The sequence below is a fragment of the Podarcis gaigeae genome, assembly GCF_964106915.1.
Source record: "Podarcis gaigeae genome assembly, chromosome: 10".
Taxonomy (NCBI): Eukaryota; Metazoa; Chordata; class Lepidosauria; order Squamata; family Lacertidae; genus Podarcis; species Podarcis gaigeae.
The window spans coordinates 8,937,103-8,958,068 of NC_139686.1; the positions used below are offsets into that span (position 1 = coordinate 8,937,103).

General features: G+C 47.3%; 1 protein-coding gene and 2 long non-coding RNA genes across 12 annotated transcripts in view; 1 reads left to right on the forward strand and 2 right to left on the reverse strand.

Moving 5' to 3' along the window:
• LOC310826294 overlaps positions 1-20,966 on the reverse strand; it is a 204,687-nt gene that overhangs the window by 60,520 nt on the left and 123,201 nt on the right. The gene's annotated exons all lie outside the window — the stretch shown is intronic.
• The window catches only part of LOC310826381, a 131,804-nt gene that overhangs the window by 47,963 nt on the left and 62,875 nt on the right, over positions 1-20,966 (reverse strand). The window lies entirely within an intron of this gene.
• Positions 1-20,966, forward strand: part of PFKFB3 (6-phosphofructo-2-kinase/fructose-2,6-biphosphatase 3) — a gene marked incomplete at its 3' end in the record, with an annotated part of 69,005 nt that overhangs the window by 40,063 nt on the left and 7,976 nt on the right. For 5 of the 10 annotated variants that reach the window (XM_083700343.1, XM_083700351.1, XM_083700345.1 and 2 more), the window contains 13 exons: positions 3,177-3,302; positions 4,680-4,776; positions 5,612-5,678; positions 7,331-7,405; positions 8,693-8,749; positions 9,948-10,072; positions 11,021-11,228; positions 12,227-12,373; positions 13,975-14,079; positions 15,877-16,006; positions 16,625-16,687; positions 18,393-18,457; positions 20,310-20,486. In XM_083700343.1, the coding sequence (XP_083556469.1) occupies positions 3,177-3,302; positions 4,680-4,776; positions 5,612-5,678; positions 7,331-7,405; positions 8,693-8,749; positions 9,948-10,072; positions 11,021-11,228; positions 12,227-12,373; positions 13,975-14,079; positions 15,877-16,006; positions 16,625-16,687; positions 18,393-18,457; positions 20,310-20,486 (1,442 nt within the window). Of the gene's footprint in view, positions 1-3,176; positions 3,303-4,679; positions 4,777-5,611; positions 5,679-7,330; positions 7,406-8,692; positions 8,750-9,947; positions 10,073-11,020; positions 11,229-12,226; positions 12,374-13,974; positions 14,080-15,876; positions 16,007-16,624; positions 16,688-18,392; positions 18,575-20,309; positions 20,487-20,966 lie in introns of all 10 variants that reach the window. The other 5 variants (XM_083700349.1, XM_083700342.1, XM_083700344.1 and 2 more) reach the window with 3 other exon arrangements.

The window sequence follows — 20,966 nt, forward strand, 5'->3', positions numbered from 1 at the left end:
TAATTCTTTTCGAAAAAGCCTCTCCTTGCTTAAGTGCTCATGTAGCCCTCTCTGAAAGCCAAAACAGCCACAAATGACTGAGCCCCATCATTAACCTTTCCTCACATCCCTCCTTCTGAAATACGTGCATTAATGCTTTCTGATGCAAGACCCCACACATCCCCGCACCCCACTTTTTCGGCAATCCCTTCTCCGTTATGTGTGGGGAAAAAATATATTGCTGGTGTGTAGCTTTTTGGAAAGCCTTTTTTAAAATTCTGGATAAGCTTGGAGGCTTGCTGCACTTTGAGAAAACACTTAACTGCATTCAAAGCCTGGAGCAAAATAAGAAAAGAGTGTTTGACGAAGTACGCACTCGAGCGTGGCTTTCCAGTAATATTTTAACGATAGATGCGCTTGGCTCTAAATCCCTACATCTGAGCCTTGGAATGAGGATGGAATTTAAAAGTGGTCATATGCCTCTGCTTCACCACTCCTGGCTGTTAAGTGGTACCTACAATAGGTAAGAGAACCAGGCATTGCTGAATCCCCCCCCCCCAATACAGTGGTACCTCGGGTTACATACGCTTCAGGTTACAGACGCTTCAAGTTACAGACTCCGCTAACCTGGAAATAGTACCTTGGGTTAAGAACTTTGCTTCAGGATGAGAACAGAATCGTGCTCTGGAGGCGTGGCAGCAACGGGAGGTCCCATTAGCTAAAATGGTACCTCAGGTTAAGAACAGTTTCAGGTTAAGAATGGGCCTCTGGAACGAATTATGTTCTTAACCCGAGGTACCACTGTACTCTTAAAGCATAGCAGGACTTCAAGTCCTTCTGGGTCCCTGCTGTCCTGAAGCATCAAAAAATCAAAGAGGAAAGGTCCTGTAAGTGTGGCTGATAATGAACCCAGCCCAGATTTTTTTCTCCCTGGCCTTTTCCCCTTGGTGATGTAGAGCTTGTGCTCTCAGTTTCTCGATATTGCTGTAACCAAATTCTGACATGTCCATATAGGACTTGGAAGAGACTGCCAGCTGAAGCCTCTGAGAGCTGCTGCCAGTCCGTGTAGACAATACTGAGGTAGATGGCCCAGAGGTCTGACTCTGTATAAGGCAGCAGCCTTGTGCTCCTACATTTCATGCTGCGAGGCTCTTCCGTACATCGCCTGCTTGCATCCTCCTTTGGGAGGATGACCCACCTTGTTCCTGCGCGAAACCTCTCGGCAGAGATTCTTGGAATGGCAGAAAGGAAGGCTGGAACTTTTTATCGGATTTGGCTTGGCTTTCCACTCTGAAACTCCCCCGGGCACCATCACGGCGGACTGGGTGCCAATTGCTCATCATTCTGCCCTGAACTCTTCTCCACAGACCAGCAGAGATGGCTTGGCAAGAATCCTTTTGCCATCATGCTCTCATTGCCAATGCACTTTTATAGACTATTACGCTTGTTTTGCTACAGGGACGTGGCAGGTAGGAGGAACAAACCCAGAGATTTACAAAGCCTTCTTGTGCCAAATTCTGGGAGAGTAGCTGTGGAACTCTGGGTTGCAAAGAAATGAGTTTCCGTTCTGTTGAGTGACAGCCAGTTTGCTGTCTTGAGAGTTGTTAGCAACACCTGTGACTTGCACCTTGCATGTCAGGGTAACTTAGACAAAAGGAAGGAACACTGCTGTAGAATTTTAGGCTTTTTCTCTGAGTGGCTTCTAAGGTTCTGGGAGTAATGCGATTCTCAAGCCCTGTTCTGTTTTTGTGCCCTGCAAGGGGCAGAAACTTGAAATTCTTAGGCTGCTGAATTCTGAGTTGTGCTCCGAATAACCCAAACAAACCCGTGTGTATGTTTCAGAACAGCAGGAGATTTGGGCTGCATCATGCTTTCTTCCTGAGTGTCCTTGCCGCTTGGCTGTCTCTGTCTGGCTCATGTCCCAGTCTAAGGATGAGTCGGCAGGCTTTCAGCACCTCAGTCCTTGATGTCTAGCAGGTTTTGTCTCAGAGGCTGCAGTAGAAAAGGCTGATATGCGACCAGGACATTCACATAATGCTTTTCTGCATGTTCCAAGTTGCTTTGCACACATTCTCTTGGTAATCTGGGAATTAGGTCTCATTTATCCCCATATCGCAGCAAGAGAGACTGAGGCTGAGAGGTGGTGATTTGCCTATGGTCAGCTGCTGAGTTTAATTCCGTGGAACGGGGGAGAGATCTTAGCTCACAGCTTCGACTCTTGGCTGCAAGGCACCCCTATCTCTATTGGATAGCTCAGCTGGTTAGAGCATGGCGCTGATATTGCCAGGGTTGCAAGTTCAATTGATATTTGTCCTCAAGGCAATACGTAGCCTATAAAAGCCGTGGCTATTACGAGACGTAGGAGGAGGACTCCAGTGTTCCAGGTTTCGATGAATATATAGGAGCCGTAATATAAGCCTCGTCCAATGTGGAGGTAAATGTAGACGAAGAATATGGATGCGCCATTGGCGTGTAGATTGCGGATAAATCATCCATATTGGACATCTCTGTGGATGTGGGCGACAGATGAAAATGCAGAAGAAATATCTGGGGTGTAGTGTATGGCTAGGAAGAGGCCGTAATGGTTTGAATAATTAGGCAAAGACCTAATTAGTGATCCAAAGTTTCATCAAGCAGAGATGTTTGATGGGGTTGGAAGATCAATAAAGGAAGAGTTAATAATTTTGATAATGGGGCGGTGTTTTCGTATATTAAGTGTCATTAGAACAGTGGCGTAGCGTGGGTTGTCAGCACCCGGGGCAAGGCAAGTAATTTGCGCCCCCTAACCCGTGGATTTGCACCCCCTAACCCTAACCCCCAGATGTTGCGCCCGGTGCGGCCGGCCCCCCTGCACCCCCCACGCCACTGCATTAGTAGTTTTAGTAGTTGAATACAACAACGGTTTTTCAAGTCGCAGGTTTTGGTGAAAGACCAAATTAAAATAATGATGTACTTGATTGAGATTTTTATAATTTGTCTGGTAATTAGTTTGATTGGGGTTGCGTTCAATCCCTGTGTGGGACAGCTGCACATTCCTAGAGCACTGCAGAGGGTTGGACAAGATGGTTTGGACCCTTCCAACTCTGGAATTCTATGATCCCAGTTGCCTGCCTTTATAAAAACATGTAGTATTAATATGACAAGTTGCCTCCCTTTTCAACAGCCGTTTTCTTTCTCCCTTCTTCACCTGCCCATAGCATGTGGCCCTCAGCTTACCAACTCCCCCACTGTGATCGTCATGGTCGGCCTCCCGGCTCGGGGGAAAACCTACATTTCCAAGAAGCTGACCCGCTACCTCAACTGGATCGGCGTCCCGACAAAAGGTGAGATTCTGGGCTGACTTGAGGCTTTATAGCTGAAGCCCCTGGGTGCCTGTGTTGGGAGCAACAGGTCCTGCTTCTAAGAAGTACCGTATTTAGTCAACTGTAATGTGCTCCTTTTTTTGGTGCGCATTAGATTTGATGTTGCATTAGATACAGTATTTCATTGGCTGTTCTGGGGAGGTAGGATGCTGAACTAAGTAACTTTTGTTTTGTTTTTTCCAAAAAAAATATTGGTTTTCACAATATTATAAACAAACAAACAAACAAACCAAACATAAATCATAGCCTTATTAAAAATTGCAGTTATTAACTTTGTTAAGTGACTTCCTCGCTTCCCCTTGGTTGAATTTCATTGCATGTCCTTTTAACGGTTTTCCAAATCCCAATTTTTATGAAATTTAACTTAAACATTAACATCCTTAGATCTTCACCGTATAGAATTAAAAATATTAATTCATCACTTAACATAAATAAAATCCTAAGCCCATTAAGTATCTGCAAGTTATTTCCAGTTAATTTAACTTAACAAATTTAACTAAATAATAATTAAATTTATCCCATTCTTCCTGATACTCCTGCTCCTTCTGGTCGCAGACTCTTCCGGTTAGGTCGGCTAGCTAGCCTAGCTGAACTAAGTAACCTTTGGTCTCATCCAGCAGAGTTGTTCTTTTTTGCTCTTACAGCTTCTGATAATTTCACGTGCGGCATGACATTGAGTTGCATTTTGATGCATGTTGCATCTGCCCCAAAGTCAGTTCTTGGAACTGGACCGCTGACCAAGCTATTTGGGGAGTTTGGTGACCTGTTTCAGAGGCTCGAGTGTTTGGAAACCTCTGTTATGTCCACCAATCTGCTAGTGATTTTCATTGTGTGCTTCCAAGATTTATAAGGAGGTGGCTATACCTCAAATCATTTTTTGAGGTACCTTGGTCAGCGCAGGTCTTTCCCAAAGATAAACCAGAGAGACAGAGGCAATCCATCAAATAACAGTCTCTCTTGGAAATCACTTGCGGCTCCACAAATATGTTGGTAGCATGGAATCATAGAATTGTGGCGTTGGAAGAGACGCCAAGAGTAATCTAGTCCAACCCCTGGCAATGCAGGAATCTTTTTGCCCAGTGTGGGATTCGAACCCACGACCCAGCATGTATCTATGCTTTTCACTCGTCTGGAGGAAAATGAGTCATGTTTTCACCTGCTTTTACAAAAGAAGGGGACATTCAGGGGGACCCGATTCAGGCAGGCAAGTGGCTGTTTACAAGCCCGACCCATGCAGCTTGTTTTGGGAAGAGAACTTCGTTGAATTTCATGGGTTTCCATGTCTTTCTCCCTTAACAAAAGTACAGGCGCCTTGACTCTCCTCCTTTCTCCTTGCAGTGTTCAATGTCGGGGAGTATCGCCGCGAGGCCGTGAAGCATTACAGCTCCTACGACTTCTTTCGTCCTGATAATGAGGAGGCTATGAAAGTCCGCAAGTAAGTCGAGCTATTATGCTCCAAGTTCCCTCCATCCTGGTTTGTTTTTTTACCTTCTGCTCTTTTCTTGAACTGAAAGTTTGACTTTGGGGAGCTGGTGTGTTTCAGTGCTGGTTGGGAAGCCTCTCTAGGGTGTTCTCTGTTAAAGGTAAAGGGACCCCTGACCGTTGGGTCCAGTCGCATATGACTGGGGTTGCGGCGCTCATCTCGCTTTATTGGCCAAGGGAGCCGGCGTACAGCTTCCGGGTCATGTGGCCAGCATGACTAAGCCGCTTCTGGCAAACCCAGAGCAGCACACGGAAACACCGTTTACCTTCCCACCGGAGTGGTACCTATTTATCTACTTGCACTTCGTGCTTTCAAACTGCTAGGTTGGCAGGAGCTGGGACCGAGCAACGGGAGCTCACCCCGTTGCAGGGATTCGAACCGCCAACCTTCTGATCAGCAAGCCCTTGGCTCTGTGGTTTAACCCACAGCGCCACCTGCATCCCAGGGTGCTCTGTATCCCCAAGCCAATATAAGAAGTAGCAAGATGCCCTCTTGGTTGCGTGGACTTGGCTTCTGCGCCTCAAAAGAGCTCTTGTCCACATCAGGGCAGTGACTGACCTTGCAGACCCATGGGGAAGACCGATGAAGAGCCAAGCGTGGGGACAAACCGGGGTTCCCTCCTGGGGGATGGGGTGGGGAGCCTCGGGGAGCTGATGGATGGAACGTCGTCTTTCTGTGTCTTTTTTTGTGGGGGGTAGCGTAATTGGGGCCAGTTGGCCCTTGGGGCTTCCTGCGAAAGCTGTGATTCAAAATGTCCTGAACCTGTTCCTTTTCCCTGTTGTTGCAGGCAATGTGCCTTAGCCGCCTTGCGAGATGTCAAACTGTACTTGTCCGAGGAAGGTGGCCAGATTGCGGTGAGTGTCGCATCCTGAGAGTGATGTGGCTGTCTCTGGAGCTTGTCTGCAGCTTCCTGTTGAGGCCATGTGTGCGCAGCTGGTCTCCCGGGGGGGAAAGGCGCACCTGTGTACACTTCAGCTCAGGGGTGTGCTGATTCTCTCTCTTTTAATTGACACCCAACCTTCACCACTGTACAGTCATACCTAATGTTATGTTTGCTTCAAGTTGTGCGATTTCAGGTTGCGTCCCGCAGCGACCCGGAAGTACAGTGGTACCTCGGGATGCGAATGGGATCCGTTCCGGAGCCCCATTCGCATCCCGAACAGAACACAAGACGCAGCTGTGTGGGTCACATTTCGCCGCTTCCACGCATGCACGTGACGTCATTTTGAGCGTCTGCGCATGTGTGAGCGGCGAAACCCTGAAGTAATGCGCTCCGTTACTTCTGGGTTGCCGCGGGGCGCAACTCGAACATGCTCAAGCTGAATCGCATTCAACTTCAGGTATGACTGTACCAGAAAGGGTTACTTCCGGGTTTTGCCGCTCGCACATGCGCAGATGCGCAAGATGATGTCACGTGCATGCGCAGAAGTGGCAAATTGTGACCCACACACGCACAGATGTGCAGATGCGGGTTGCACTCTTTTCAGGTTGCGAACGAGCCTCTGGAACGGATCCCGTTCGCAACCAGAGGTACCACTGTATCTTAAACTTACCAAGAAAGAGGGAATACACTTCTTGTCTTTAACAGGTAGGATCATAGAATTTTAGAGTCGGAGGGACCACAAGAGTCATCTACTCAGACCCTTCCGCTAAGCAGGAATCTTGCCCAAAGTGGGGCTCAAACCCACGACCTTGAGATTAAGAGTCTTGTGCTCTACAGAAACTGACTCTGCACTCTAGTTTAAGACCAGAAGAGCCCTAATGGGCTCTAGCTCAGTGGGAGACCACTTGCTTTGTATTAAGAAGGTTCTGGGTTCACTCCTTCATTTTTTAAAAAAGCAAATGGAATGTCCCCCCCCCCCGCAGCAATTGTTTCCCCATGCTTTTAAGACCGGCTAATGTTCTTTTCGAACATTATTTTATTGTATGTCTGAATGGACTCATCCTATTTTAGTTTGCTCTGTTGGGGTATATCGTGTTGTAGCCTCTACCCCCAATAATTTTAATTTATGCTTCCATTGTTTCTTGCTGCTTTATTAGCCACCCTGGGAACATAACTTTCTGTTGAAACAACATTTAATTTATATGACAAAAGAGCTTCCAAGCAGAGGGCAACACAGTCAAAACAGAATTAAAACCCACAAGCACAATTTGACTGGGTCATTAAAACATCCTTAATTAAAATATACAGTAAAAATGAACAATTAAAAAACGTAAGAATTGGAAAAGTTTTTAAAAAGTTAAAACAATAAAATCAGAAGATGTGCTAGGGGGAAAGTTTTTTGGAGCCGGTCGAATGCCAATACTAATGAGGCTTCTCATATTTCAGCCGAAAGGGTATTCCACAACGCAAGTGCCATGAATAAAAAAAAGCATACGTCCACGTTGCCACAAGCCAGTAACCACCCAAAGCCAATTTATACCCCTCCTTTCAAGATAAGTGCATGTCAATAAAAAATAATAATAAGCCCCATGACATTGTTTCTCTTCTTTTCTACCCACAAAGGTTTTTGATGCTACAAACACCACACGCGAGAGAAGATCTATGATCTTGCATTTTGCCAAAGAAAATGGTTTCAAAGTAAGTGTTTTTGTTTTAAGTGACATATTTCTGAGCAAAAATAAATGATTGCAGCTCTGCCTTTTGGACCTGCTCTTGGCTATATGCCTGTTGATGTGTCTGAATGCCTCCCTGCACTCCTGGGAGATGGACCTGAGCAATCATTATATTGATACTGTTGTTTTCTTTTAAAAGTGAATCGTAGAATTGGAAGGGGCCCCTGTGGTCATCTAGTCCAACCCCCCTTGCAGTGTGGGAATCTCAGCTAAAGCATCCATGACAGTGGAGTCTGTTCCACTGTCAAATGGCTCTTACCAGTATGCCCCACTGAGGACCTTAAGGTCCATGAAAAACCACAGTTTAGTGGTCCTAGGCCCTAAGGAAGTCAGACTATCCTCCACCAGAGCCAGGGCCTTTTCAGTGATGGCTCCGACCTGGTGGAATGCTCTGTCCAATGAGACTAGGGCCCTTCAGGATTTAACTTACTTCCGCCGGGCCTGTAAGACAGAGCTATTCTGCCTGGCCTTTAATTTGAATTCAGCCTGATCTTTTATTTCCCTTCTCTTCCCTCCCCCTCCCCTTTTACGCTCTGAGACTCCACAGTTAATTCTCCCCTGGCCTCCTTTGTAGCATATGTATCCATGTTTGTTAACTGATGTGGTTATTTTTTTTTAAAAAAACACACACACCTTAGGCTGAGTTTTAGCACACATGAAAACTTAAAACAAATCCTTGTTTCCTGCTGAATAATAATAATAATAATTTTTTATTTATACCCCGCCCTCCCCAGCCAAGGCCGGGCTCAGAGCGGCTTACAAGCAATAATAAAAACAAGATGAATGATTACAACTTAAAAACAAAAATAAAATACAACATTAAAATAATGGAACATTAAAATATTAAAATGTAGCCTCATCGCAGCAGGAGAAGGAAAAGAAAGAAGAAAGAAAAAAAAAGAGAGAGAGAATAGCCTTTGGACTGGAATGTAACTTAAATAGACAACTATCTTTAGAAAGATCTCCCCTCCAAAAGCATTTTATTTTAGAAACTTAATTAAAAAAATATAATTCTGATTAATTTTTTTAAAATCTGATTTTTATCCACCCTGGTGCCCAGTCTCCCAGGACAGATCCTGGCATCTCCTGTTGCAAGAAGGATTTTCAGCTGGCAAGGCTTAGGGCGACTTCTCTGCCCCGAGGTCTCAGACAGCTGATATCTGCCATAGAAAGAGATCTAGATGGGCCAAGCTGCTTTGTGTGGTTTTATTCCCTGCCTTAAACACAAACACAGATGTCCTGTTCCTTTCAGGTGTTCTTCATCGAATCGGTCTGCAATGACCCGTCTGTCGTCGCTACGAACATTATGGTAAGTGTGAGAAAAGAGTTTCTCTTTCTATCGGGGGGGGGGGTCTTGCCCCACCTGAAGGAGCTGTTTCGAAAAGGCACCTGGAGCTATTGCCTCTGTTGCCCCAGCTGAAATCTTTTCCTCGTCAGCAAACATTAGTCTCTGTTAAGCAAGCACTGCTGTTTTACCCTCTTAGCTACTGCATTTTTCGCTCCATAAGACGCACCTGACCATAAAACGCACCCAGTTTTTAGAGGAGGAAATCAAGGGGAAAAAATATTCTGAATGAAACAGTGGGTGTATGATTTTTGTGGTTCATGCTGTGGCCACAGACATGGGATTCGACGGTGAGTTTGGGGTAGCCCAGTGCAAAAATCCTGAGGATCCATGTGGATCCGTGCTTTGTAACCACGGGCCTATGGGAAACCAGCAAGTGGGATTCGAACACAAGAGCCCTATCCCTTCCCATAGTTTCCAGTAACAATCAATTCGTTTAATCTGCCGAGACCACATAACACCGGTCTTTAAAGGCCTACATTGGCTCCCAGTACGTTTCCGAGCACAATTCAAAGTGTTGGTGCTGACCTTTAAAGCCCTAAATGGCCTCATTCCAGTATATCTGAAGGAGCATCTCCACCCCCATCATTTTGCCCGGACACTGAGGTCCAGCGCCGAGGGCCTTCTGGTGGTTCCCTCACTGCAAGAAGTGAGGTTACAGGGAACCAGGCAGAGGGCCTTCTCAGTAGTGGCACCCGCCCTGTGGAACACCCTCCCACCAGATGTCAAAGAGAACAACAACTACTAAACTTTTAGAAGACATCTGAAGGCAGCCCTGTTTAGGGAAGCTTTTAATGTTTGATGTATTGCTGTATTTTAATATTTGGTTGGAAGCCGCCCAGAGTGGCTGGAGAGGCCCAGCCCGATGGGCGGGGTATTATTATTATTATTATTATTATTATTATTATTATTATTATTCTCTTTTAAAGCCACCTGTTACAAGGATTCAGGTCCTGGCTTGCCTCGCTTTTGTCCTGTTGTTGGATTTGAGTGATGGGCACCAGTCTGCCTTGTTCTGTCAGGCTGATGAGGGAACAGCCATGAGCAGCTCAGGCGAATCCCGCTTTCCAATTTCTCCTTAATATTTCTCTGTAACATCATCTTGGGTTTCACAGCTGGCTCCCTGACCCTGTGCTCTTTTTTTCTTTTGCATGTGCTTCAGGAAGTCAAGTTGTCCAGCCCGGATTATAAGGACTGCAACTCTGCTGACGCGATGGAAGATTTCATGAAGAGAATCAGCTGTTACCAATCGAGCTACCAGCCTATGGACCCAGACGACTACGACAGGTGAGGAAACTGTGTTTCTCGCCTGTATTTCCAGTGACCAAAGCTGGCTGCCAAATTGTGTGAAAGGTACTGTGTGAAAGCCAGCTTGGTGTAGTGGTTAAGAGCGGTGGACTCGTAATCTGGTGAACCGGGTTCGCTTCCCTGCTCCTCCACATGCAGCTGCTGGGTGACCTTGGGCCAGTCACACTTCTCTGAAGTCTCTCAGCCCCACTCACCTCACAGAGTGTTTGCTGTGGGGGAGGAAGGGAAAGGAGGTTGTTAGCCGCTTTGAGACTCCTTCAAGTACTGATAAAGCGGGATATCGAACCCAAACTCTTCTTCTCTGGTGTTTGTTTTGTCTTAGAAGTAGTTTCAGTGAACTTACAATTACCCCTGAAGTCACTAAGGTACACTGAATTGGGAAGCATTTCCTCGCTTTTAACTTGTTGGAATGTGCTTATATGGAAAACTAGGGGATTTTGTTGCAAAATTCTGAATTTCGAAGCGTTTCCTTCCTGGAAGAATGTCTGGGTTGGTAGGACTGCCTTTAGAAGCAGGGATTTGGTAGGGAAGCTGTTTGCTTTCACCTGAGACAGAAAGGAGGATGTGTGTGGTTTCTCCTGCTTTTAACAACCGGAGACTTGGCAGAGCTAGGTGTGCCTGAATCTGTTGGAATTAACAACACACACCGTAACATAATAATGCAATATACCACACCTGGATACATAGGATCAAGCACCAGCATTTCATTTCCTATCAGAATTTCAATAACACCTCAGCAGTGGCTGCTGGGTACTTTTGAAGCTGACCTGCTCAAGGGCTTAGGACTTGGCGCAAGGCTGCGCTACAGTTCCCCGATCTGGTGCTTCATGGTTTCTGTGCATTCCCACCTTGCGGGTTCTGCAGCTCTTGAACTTGGCTTTCCCCTGTGGGTTTTGAGTGACGGCCGTGCATGTCTTCCCCTCCCAGAGACCTGTCGCTGATCAAAGTGATTGACGTTGGCCGGAGGTACCTTGTGAACAGAGTGCAAGACCACATCCAGAGTCGAATCGTCTACTACCTGATGAACATCCACGTCCAGCCTCGCACCATCTACCTGTGCCGGCACGGCGAGAGCGAATACAACCTCAAGGGGAAGATTGGGGGAGACTCTGGGCTCTCCTGGAGGGGAAAGAAGGTAGGTGTCGTGGGAAGTCCTCTGTCTGGGAGCGAAGAGGCTGGGCCGCCTTTGAATGTGCTGCAGCTGCAGTCCTGTGCTTACTTAGCTCAGTGCAGGTGGGCCTAGCAGCGGGAATGGGGCATCAGCAACCTCCACCTGCCTCCTTTCCTGTTTGCAACTGGACTCCATCCTTATTAGTCTCAAATAAAAACAATAGAAAGCCAGGTTCCATTACCCAGAAACCTCTGTAGGACAGCCCCTAAACAGCCTCAGCCCAGTATACCTGAAGGAGCGTCTCCACCCCCATCGTTCAGCCCAGACACTGAGGTCCAACTCCGAGGGCCTTCTGGCGGGTCCCTCACTGCGAGAAGCAAAGCTACAGGGAACCAGGCAGAGGGCCTTCTCGGTAGTGGCACCCACCCTGTGGAACGCCCTCCCATCAGATGTCAAAGAGATAAACAACTACCTGACATTTAGAAGACATCTGAAGGCAGCCCTGTTCAGGGAAGTTTTTAATGTGTGGCAATTTAATGTATTTTTAATCTTCGTTGGAAGCTGCCCAGAGTGGCTGGGGAAACCCAGCCAGGTGGGCGGGGTACAAATAATAAATTACTATTACTTACCTCTGGGATGACTCTTCCCGCTCACTTGTCAGGCAGGATCACGTGACAAAAAAGGGTCCTTGCTGGGGGGAGGAGTCGTCCCATGCCCTCCAGTTCATATGGTCGAGCAGGAAAAAAACCCACCCCCTTTAGCCGCCATGTTGCAGGTGTGGTAGTCCATTTACTGCTCCGATTGGCGCATCATCATCTCTCTCTCTCCCATGTGTACCAGTAGGAAGAAAGCTCAGGAACGAAACTTATTAGGTTTTGTTGTGACTCTACTTCGTCCAGTAAAGTCCTGTCCCCATATAGCCATGCATGGCTCTCTTATTGTGGTGGGCACTGTCCTTTGGGAGCCTCTGGGAATAGAAATTCGCGCTAAGAATTTCCTTTCGTTTCCTCTCCTGTCTTCAGTTTTCCAGTGCGTTGAGCCATTTTGTCCAGGAGCAGAACCTGAAAGACCTCAAAGTTTGGACCAGCCAGCTCAAGAGGACCATCCAGACGGCAGAGGCCCTTGACCTGCCCTACGAGCAGTGGAAGGCCCTGAATGAAATTGACGCTGTAAGTGCCGTTGTATTTTGTTGGGCTCAGGGCCAAGCTTCCAGCGGGAGAAGAGGGACCTGTCCTCTTCTGTCCCCCGCTCTCCAAATCTGCCCCAGGCTTTGCAGAGATCCCAGCGCACCTAAGGAAATCCCAGCGCAGCCGAGGAGATTCCTGCCAAAAGCCCACCTAGTCCAGCATCCTGTTTTCACAGTGCACAGCCAGATACCTCTGGGAAGCCCACCGGCAGGCCCCGAATCTCCCTGCTTGTGATTCCTAGGAGATTGCATTCTGCAGCTTAGTCATTCTACTAGTCCTGGTGGCTGTGCAATAATCTCGTGCGCAATCCGGAGAGCATGAGTTATGCTGCAACCCCGTTTATTAAAAAAAGGTGTGCTTCTGTCCCATGAATCCAGCATGAACAAGTTAGGTGCACCATGACTGTCTGTCTGCTGGGGAATTTGCCACTTTTGCCTGGTGGCAAACTCCCCAAGGCTGGAACGCAGAGAGGTTTGCAGGTGGGATTCCATTGCACAGCAGGCCTCCCACCCCTCCTTTGCTTGCCCCCCCCCCCAATTAGCTTAAGGGGGTGTCAGGAGAACCTGCAAATTGTATGCTAGGGAGGAGGGGGGCAGTTAAATTCCACCCGCCAAACAATGCAAACAGTACGTTTGGAAGAATTTGGCATTGAATCCCCTGCCCAAAATATTTGATTAACATCCTTGTGCCTTAGAGTAGAAATTAATGGGCACGACTAACTTGGATCCATTGATTTCAATGAGCGGGACTAGCCATGGCTACAATTCCTTTGTTTATATAATCAGGTGATCTGAGAGAACATGTTAATCATGGTCTAATCTTGTGCCATCAGAATCAATATTTCTTATTAATTTTTATAGACATTTTAAACTCTATAATATGACAAAATCAATGGGCTGACTTGTATCTAACGAAGCTGCCCCGTTAGCACAAGGACTTCTTGTGCTAACAGGAGTTTATCTCCCACTCCTGAGGGTGGAAGTACTTGCAGAAAGACTTCACTGGATACAACCCTCTTTGGGGCTGGGTATATACCTGCAAGGGACGTGGGTGGCGCTGTGGGTTAAACCACAGAGCCTAGGGCTTGCCGATCAGAAGGTCAGTGGTTCGAATCCCCGCGACGGGGTGAGCTCCTGTTGCTCGGTCCCTGCTCCTGCCAACCTAGCAGTTTGAAAGCGCGTCAAAGTGCAAGTAGATATATAGGTACCGATCTGGCGGGAAGGTAAACGGTGTTTCCGTGCACTGCTCTGGTTTGCCAGAAGCGGCTTAGTCATGCTGGCCACATGACACAGAAGCTGTTCGCCGGCTCCCTCCGCCAGAGCGCCGCAACACCTGCAGCTTAAATTGCATTGAGCCCCTGCCCTCCTGCCTGTTGCGTTTCGAGTCACACTTGTATTTTGCTATACACACCACATTCTGGGCTACGATTCCATTCCTGCAGGGAAGAGGACCTTGACTAGAAACTTGAGTAGGATCTTGCCGTTGCAAATTATCTTTTGCTTCCCCTCTCCACCACCTGCCTTCCGAAATCTCGCCCCGAGTAGCAGCCCTGATGTTTCCCCCCCACCTTGTGGTTCTTGCAGGGTGTGTGCGAAGAGCTAACCTACGATGAAATCAAGGAAAAGTACCCTGAAGAATATGCTCTGCGGGACCAGGACAAATACTACTACCGCTACCCATCGGGAGAGGTAAGCCTGGGGCAGCGAGAAACCGTTTAAAAACAGTGAAAATTGTTTTGGTGGGTTTTTGTGTCAGTCAAGCAGGCCATTAGAATATTACGAATTCAATATTCCATGATAGTTAATGAAGAAATTAGCTGGAAGATGAAAAGGATGAAATAAAAATATTTCAAACATGCCAGTAAATCCGGAAAACTGCTTGTGTGGCAGTTGGAAGAAAAATGAACACAGGAACTCCATAAACAAAATTAATATAAATGGGAAGATTACAGATAAGATGAAGGAAAGAAGAGCAGCATTTGTAAAATACTTTTCAGAACTGTATAAGAAAGGAAAAAACCTGTAAAATAGAGGAATATATTAAAAATGGTAAAGGTAAAGGGACCCCTGACCATTAGGTCCAGTCGTGACCGACTTTGGGGTTGGGGCGCTCATCTCGCTTTATTGGCCGAGGGAGCCAGCGTACAGCTTCCAGGTCATGTGGCCAGCATGACCAAGCAGCTTCTGGCGAACCAGAGCAGCGCACAGAAACGCTGTTTACCTTCCTGCCGGAGTGGTACCTATTTATCTACTTGCACTTCGATGTGATTTCGAACTGCTAGGTTGGCAGGAGCAGGGACCGAGCAACGGGAGCTCACCCCGTCGCAGGGATTCGAACCGCCGACCTTCTGATTGGCAAGTCCTAGGCTCTGTGGTTTAACCCACAGCGCCACCTGCGTGGTAATCCCTATTAAAAATGGTAATCTGCCAAAAATAAGAAAAGAACAAATGATGATCTTAAATACTCAAATAACAACTCAAGAAGTGCTAGAGGCAATAAACTGGACAAAAATTGGCAAGTCCCTGGGACCAGATGGGTTAACGGCGAGAGTGAACCCTCTTAACATGGCATCATCGCTCTTGGATGATGGAGAACAGGGTTGGGGAAGGTGGCAAACGCATCCCCACAAAGGGGCATTTCGCCTAGGAAAGGCGGACTTCCACTAAACAAGGAGCTGTCGGTCGTGCAAGAAAAGAACATCTCAAAGCGCTAAGCCAGCCATGAGCTAACACAGCTCCGCGCTTCTCTTTGGCCGTTTTGCACCCTTGTGGATTTTCAATGCCCCTGGGATCTCCTTTGCAGAAATATCCTTTCCTCTGGAGCTTGGCAATGTAGAAAAACAAAACCTCTGCTACTGTGAGCAAAAGCAGAACAACACGGAGCTCTCTTTGGGGAATGAAAGGGTGTAATGTCTCCACTCTTTGGGCAGCAGGAGGAAATTCTATGTAGTGACATAGGAAGTTGCCCCCTCCTGAGTAAGACCAGTTGTCTTTTGAGCTTGGTATTTCATCTACGGACACAGGTGGCGTTGCGGGTTCAACCACAGAGCCTAGGGCTTGCTGATCAGAAGGTTGGTGGTTCGAATCCCCGCGACGGGGTGAGCTCCCGTTGCTTGGTCCCTGCTCCTGCCAACCTAGCAGTTCAAAAGCACCTCAAAGTGCAAGTAGATAAATAGGTACCACTCCGGCGGGAAGGTAAACAGCATTTCTGTGCACTGCTCTGGTTCGCCAGAAGCGGCTTAGTCATGCTGGCCACATGACCCGGAAGCTGTACGCCAGCTCCCTCTGCCAATAAAGCAAAATGAGCACCGCAACCCCAGAGTCATCCGCGACTGGACCTAATGGTCAGGGGTCCCTTTACCTATTTCATCTACACTGACTGGCAGTGAAGCCCTGTATCAACATACTTCAGTTTTAAGCGTTCAGGGGTTGTCCCACCGCCAGCGCCTCAGTTTTTTTTGGGTCTTTTTATGTGTGCATCTGCAGTCCTACCAGGATCTCGTGCAGCGCCTGGAGCCCGTTATCATGGAGCTGGAGAGGCAGGAAAACGTCCTCGTCATCTGTCACCAGGCCGTGATGAGATGCCTCTTGGCCTACTTCCTTGACAAGAGTGCAGGTAAGTGGTCTGTAGCTGGGGTGTGCCTCTCTTTATTAAACGGGTGCGAGGATTGAGGTGTAGTATTTAGCCAGAGAACAGCGCCTGCTGAACATATGCCCCAAAGTTCCATTGAGACGTTGCATCTGAGTGTCCGCCCAACGCCCGCCAACTGAAAACCGATGCAGCTATTGAGCCAGGATTTGAACCAGGAATGCTGGGTTGTGTCCTGAGTGAATGTGTTGTGCTTACAAGGAGAAATGGTAGCTTTAAAAAAAAGAGGGGCAGATGGAATAAAAGAAATGCATAAAACCTATGTGTTCTCGTGTGGTGTAGTGGTTAAGAGTGGCAGACTCGTAATCTGGGGAACCGGGTTCGCTTCCCCGCTCCTCCACATGCAGCTGCTGGGTGACCTTGGGCCAGTCACACTTCTCTGAAGGTTCTCAGCCTCACTCACCTCACAGAGTGTTTGTTGTGGGGGAGGAAGGGAAAGGAGATTGTTAGCCACTTAAAGACTCCTTAGGGTAGTGATAAAGTGGGATATCAGATCCAAACTCCTCCTCTTCTTCCATTTGCAATGCTGCATAAAACAGACTTCTGTGTCTGGCTGATAACCTCCCTTCTCTGCTTTTCTTCCAGCGGAAATGCCTTACTTGAAATGTCCTCTCCACACAGTGCTAAAGCTGACCCCTGTGGCATATGGTGAGTATCTGTTTCTTTCAAAGGTTTTGCACAGAGAGCATGATGTGCCTGGGTTGCTTGCCCTGGTCCATGTGCTGTGACGAAGCCCCATCTTTGATGTGGAAAGAAATGGTTGTTACTGCCATTGTTACTAGAGATGACTGCAGAAGATGCTGTGGACTTCGATGGGAGATCAGAGGGGTTTTAAGGTTATCTGTAGAGGGGATTAGGTAAAGGTAAAGGTACCCCTGACCATTAGGTCCAGTCGCGGACGACTCTGGGGTTGTGGCGCTCATCTCGCTCTGCAGGCCGAGGAGCCAGTATTTGTCCATAGACAGTGTTTCCGGGTCATGTGGCCAGCATGACTAAGCCGCTTCTGGTGAACCAGAGCAGTGCATGGAAACGCCGTTTACCTTCCCACCAGAGCGGTACCTATTTATCTACTTGCACTTTGATGTGCTTTCAAACTGCTAGGTTGGCAGGAGCAGGGACCGAGCAACGGGAGCTCACCCCATCGCAGGGATTCAAACTGCCGACCTTTCAATCGGCAAGCCCAAGCGCCACAGTGGTTTAACCCACAGCGCCACACGCGTCTCATATTTGCCAATGACCAAATGGCCAGAATTTTTCCATTCTTTGCATCTGCTGCAGTGTATTCACTGGGTCATCCCAGTATTCACTGGGTTAGCACCAGCAGACCCGTTCCGACTTAACCTTTTCCTCTTCCGCTCTTGCCAGTGTGTTGTGTGTGTGTGTGTGTCATGGTTGCACTGAAGACAGCACGATATGCTTTTCTTGGGAATATTGGCTTTCATTTAAAACACAAGTTTCTAGCCCTCCTGGCGTGGCCAAAACATGCACAAGAAAATTGTGTAGACAGCTCACAGTGAAATATCAAAAGCTGGAGAAGCAGCTGAGAAATATTTTCAGCGGCTAGAAGAGGGTGGGCATTCCACTGCCCTAAACTAATACCCCTACTTAGAATAAATAAACTTGAAGTGTTAAGAGTCGCAGGATAAAGTCACGCAAGATAAGAAAGCTCACACTCTTTGCTTTGTTTGCACAATTTATATGCAAGAGCCCCGAACTCTGCTTTTTTTTTGCAGAATGTAGGCAACAGAGGTGGACTTTGATGTACATATTTAGCACAGTATCCAGCCAATTTTTTTTTACCCTGCAGTGTTTCCTTAGAACAGAGGGCCTAGGCCAGGAAGGTTGGCCTGTGCTTCATTCAAATGAATTTCCACCCTTTCTCCCCTGCCAAAGTCAGGCAATGCTTGATATGTCAGTGCTTAAAATGTGATTCTTGGGAATGTCACCTGATCAAACCCCCCCCCAATCTTAGCTGGTTTTAATTGTATACGTCTTAACTGAATGATCGATTGCTTAAATTTGTCCACTTTTGCACTGTGGATGAAAACGAAAGCATAATGCACGCTCTGTGTATTCCACAGGGAACCATCTCAATTGGCATCAATCCTTTTTATGTGTTTGAAGGGAGAATGTGTCTCTCTTTTGTGGCGTTTCCCAGCTGCAGATTTCTAAGCACTTGCATCAAAGAATAATTAACTTTTTTAAAAAATAAATCAATTGAGGCGCTCTTTGTTGATTTCGATTGACTCAAATGTTTGCTAAATAATTGCATCCCCCGTAACTGACTGTGTCCTGTATATCTTCTCTCTCTGCCCTCCCCCCCCAACCTTTTCTCTCCCTTCGCTTCTACAAGGCTGCAGAGTTGAATCCATCTGCTTGAATGTTGATGCTGTGAACACCCACCGGGACAGACCAGAGGTGAGGGGCTTCTGGCCGCCCCTTGGGGCCCCCTCTTCCTCCCCATGTGTAGTTGGAAAGGAGTTGGGTAGACACCTGTGTTGTAGGAAACCGCTCAAAGATGGACCCCCTCTTTTTGTAAGCAATATTTATTCCTGGCCGGTTTTTGATGGATTGGTGGTGGGAGAAGGGAGTAATTCGTAGCACCATTTAGACAGCTCCTTCTGTTTGTTCGAACTGGACTTGGTGATCCTCATTGTCCCTTCTGACTCTACAATTCTACAATTATATATATATATATACCTATGGTGGCTCCTTATTTGGCTACATCTGTTTTTCCCAAACTTTCAAAAGCTAGCTAAGGCCTCTTTATATTCTGCTAAGTGTTTAAGGAGGTTTGAAGGAAATGTCTGGCCCGTTGCTACTGGTGTATGTTTGAAGATTTTGGCCACTGTTGTTTGGGGTTTTTTTCTTTAAAGTTATGTAACTGGCCAAGGACACTCAGGCTGCAAATGAGGCGTAATTGAATGTGTAAATGCCAGGTTGCAACAAGACGCTTTGCGGATGCGATTAGGATCACAAGTGCTGCCAAACGGTTCTTCTGTGGCCTTTTCCAATTGTTCCTCTGTAATTTGTAGGCTGGATCAGTGGTGTTGGTGTGGATTCTCCCAAGGCACCTAGCTGCTCTTTTCGTTGCACAAAACCCTCATCTCTTACTTTCTTCAAAAGACCTAGTGCAGTGAGGGAGAGAGACTTCTCAAACCCGAATCTGGAAATTTTGAATATTTCATTCTTGGGCCCAACGTTACTTCTTTAGAACAGAGGTGGGAAACCTAAGGTTCAGGGGGCCAAATATGGCCATTGAACCCCCCCCCCCACTGTACCTGGCCCTCAGCTTCCCAGGACACGGCCCTTCTCTCAATGCTATGTCCCTCTGCAGTGCTGCTTCGCACCCTACGGATCAGGGTTGAGAAACCTCACACCCAGGGTCCAAAATGCAGCCTTCCAAGCCTTGGGGACTTTCTCAATCTTCTCCCCCTCCTTGAGCCTTTTTGCAATGCTCAAAGGATTTTATTGAACTCTGATTCAAGGGATGTGTGTGTAGAGCTTAGCCTACCGTAAAGGTAAAGGGACCCCTGACCATTAGTTCCAGTCGTGGCCGACTCTGGGGTTATGGCGCTCATCTCGCTTTACTGGCTGAGGGAGCCGGCGTACAGCTTCCGGGTCATGTGGCCAGCATGGCTAAGCCACTTCTGGCGAACCAGAGCAGCGCACGAAAACACCATTTACCTTCCTGCCGGAGTGGTACCTATTTATCTACTTGCACTTTGACTTGCTTTTGAACTGCTAGGTTGGCAGGAGCAGGGACCGAGCAACGGGAGCTCACCCCATCGCGGGGCTTCGAACCGCCAATCTTCTGATCGGCAAGTCCTAGGCTCTGTGGTTTAACCCACAGTGTGACCATATAGAGGCCAAATTAACAGTTTTGTCTCAGACTCAGATCATCACTAATACATGTGACTCGTAAAACAAGACCTTAGAGGGGAGCACGGCCCTCACCCTGCAAACGTTTTCCCACCCTTGCTTTAGAAGTACGTCGGGTCTAGATTAGCGTGCCTGAGTACCAAGGGACCTCGAACGAACCCCAGCAATAATATCAACTCCTTCTTTAATGAGATTTCCTGGTCTTCGCTTTTCCCTTTCCTTTTTTTTTTTTGGTGCGTTTCGTCAGACCAATTAACCCATTGTGTGTGTTTGGTTGGTTTAAATTTATTTCCCCCGCTGCTTTTCTCCCCACCTGACCCCCGTAACTTTTCACCTCCTTCCTCACTTTATTTTCTCGTTTTTTATCTTTGTCTCGCTTTTAATTTAGGATGCAAAGAAGGGACCTAACACCCTCATGAGGCGCAATAGCGTCACCCCTCTAGCGAGCCCAGAGCCCACCAAAAAGCCTCGCATCAACAGCTTTGAGGAGCATGTGGCTGATTCTGCTTCCGCTGCCCTGCCCATCTGTATGCCCCAGGAGGTGCCCGCCCAGATGCCCGGACAAGTTGGTCACATTCTTTTGTTGGTGTTTTCTTGTGTGCCTGCCTGCTTGTGGTGGCGGTTGTGTGTTGTGGTCATTGCATTTCCATGCCTAAATATCTCCCCGCTGCTTTAAACCATGGGAGGACGTTCTGTCGTGTCGCTTAATCCATTTTTTAAACGCGGTGCTATCAAATCACAGTTGGCACCATCTGTTTACTTTTGCTTTCCTTGCCTTCGCTTTTCCCTCCTCCTAAAGCACCTTTAGAAATAATTTATAATGCTTTGGGTTGGTGTAGCTTGGTTTTTTGAGAACCTGCAATATAAGCCAGGCTTGGCCGTCACTTGCCTTATGAACTTGAACTTAGGTAGAAGTATTTGCCTGGTGTTTGGTGTGGATTATAGAAACTTGGCCTTCAAACCTTTGCAGCAACACACTTTTTAAGGATTTGTGTTAAGCTTGCCTTTCCTCTCCAAGCCTTCCTTGATTCCTATCATTCCATAT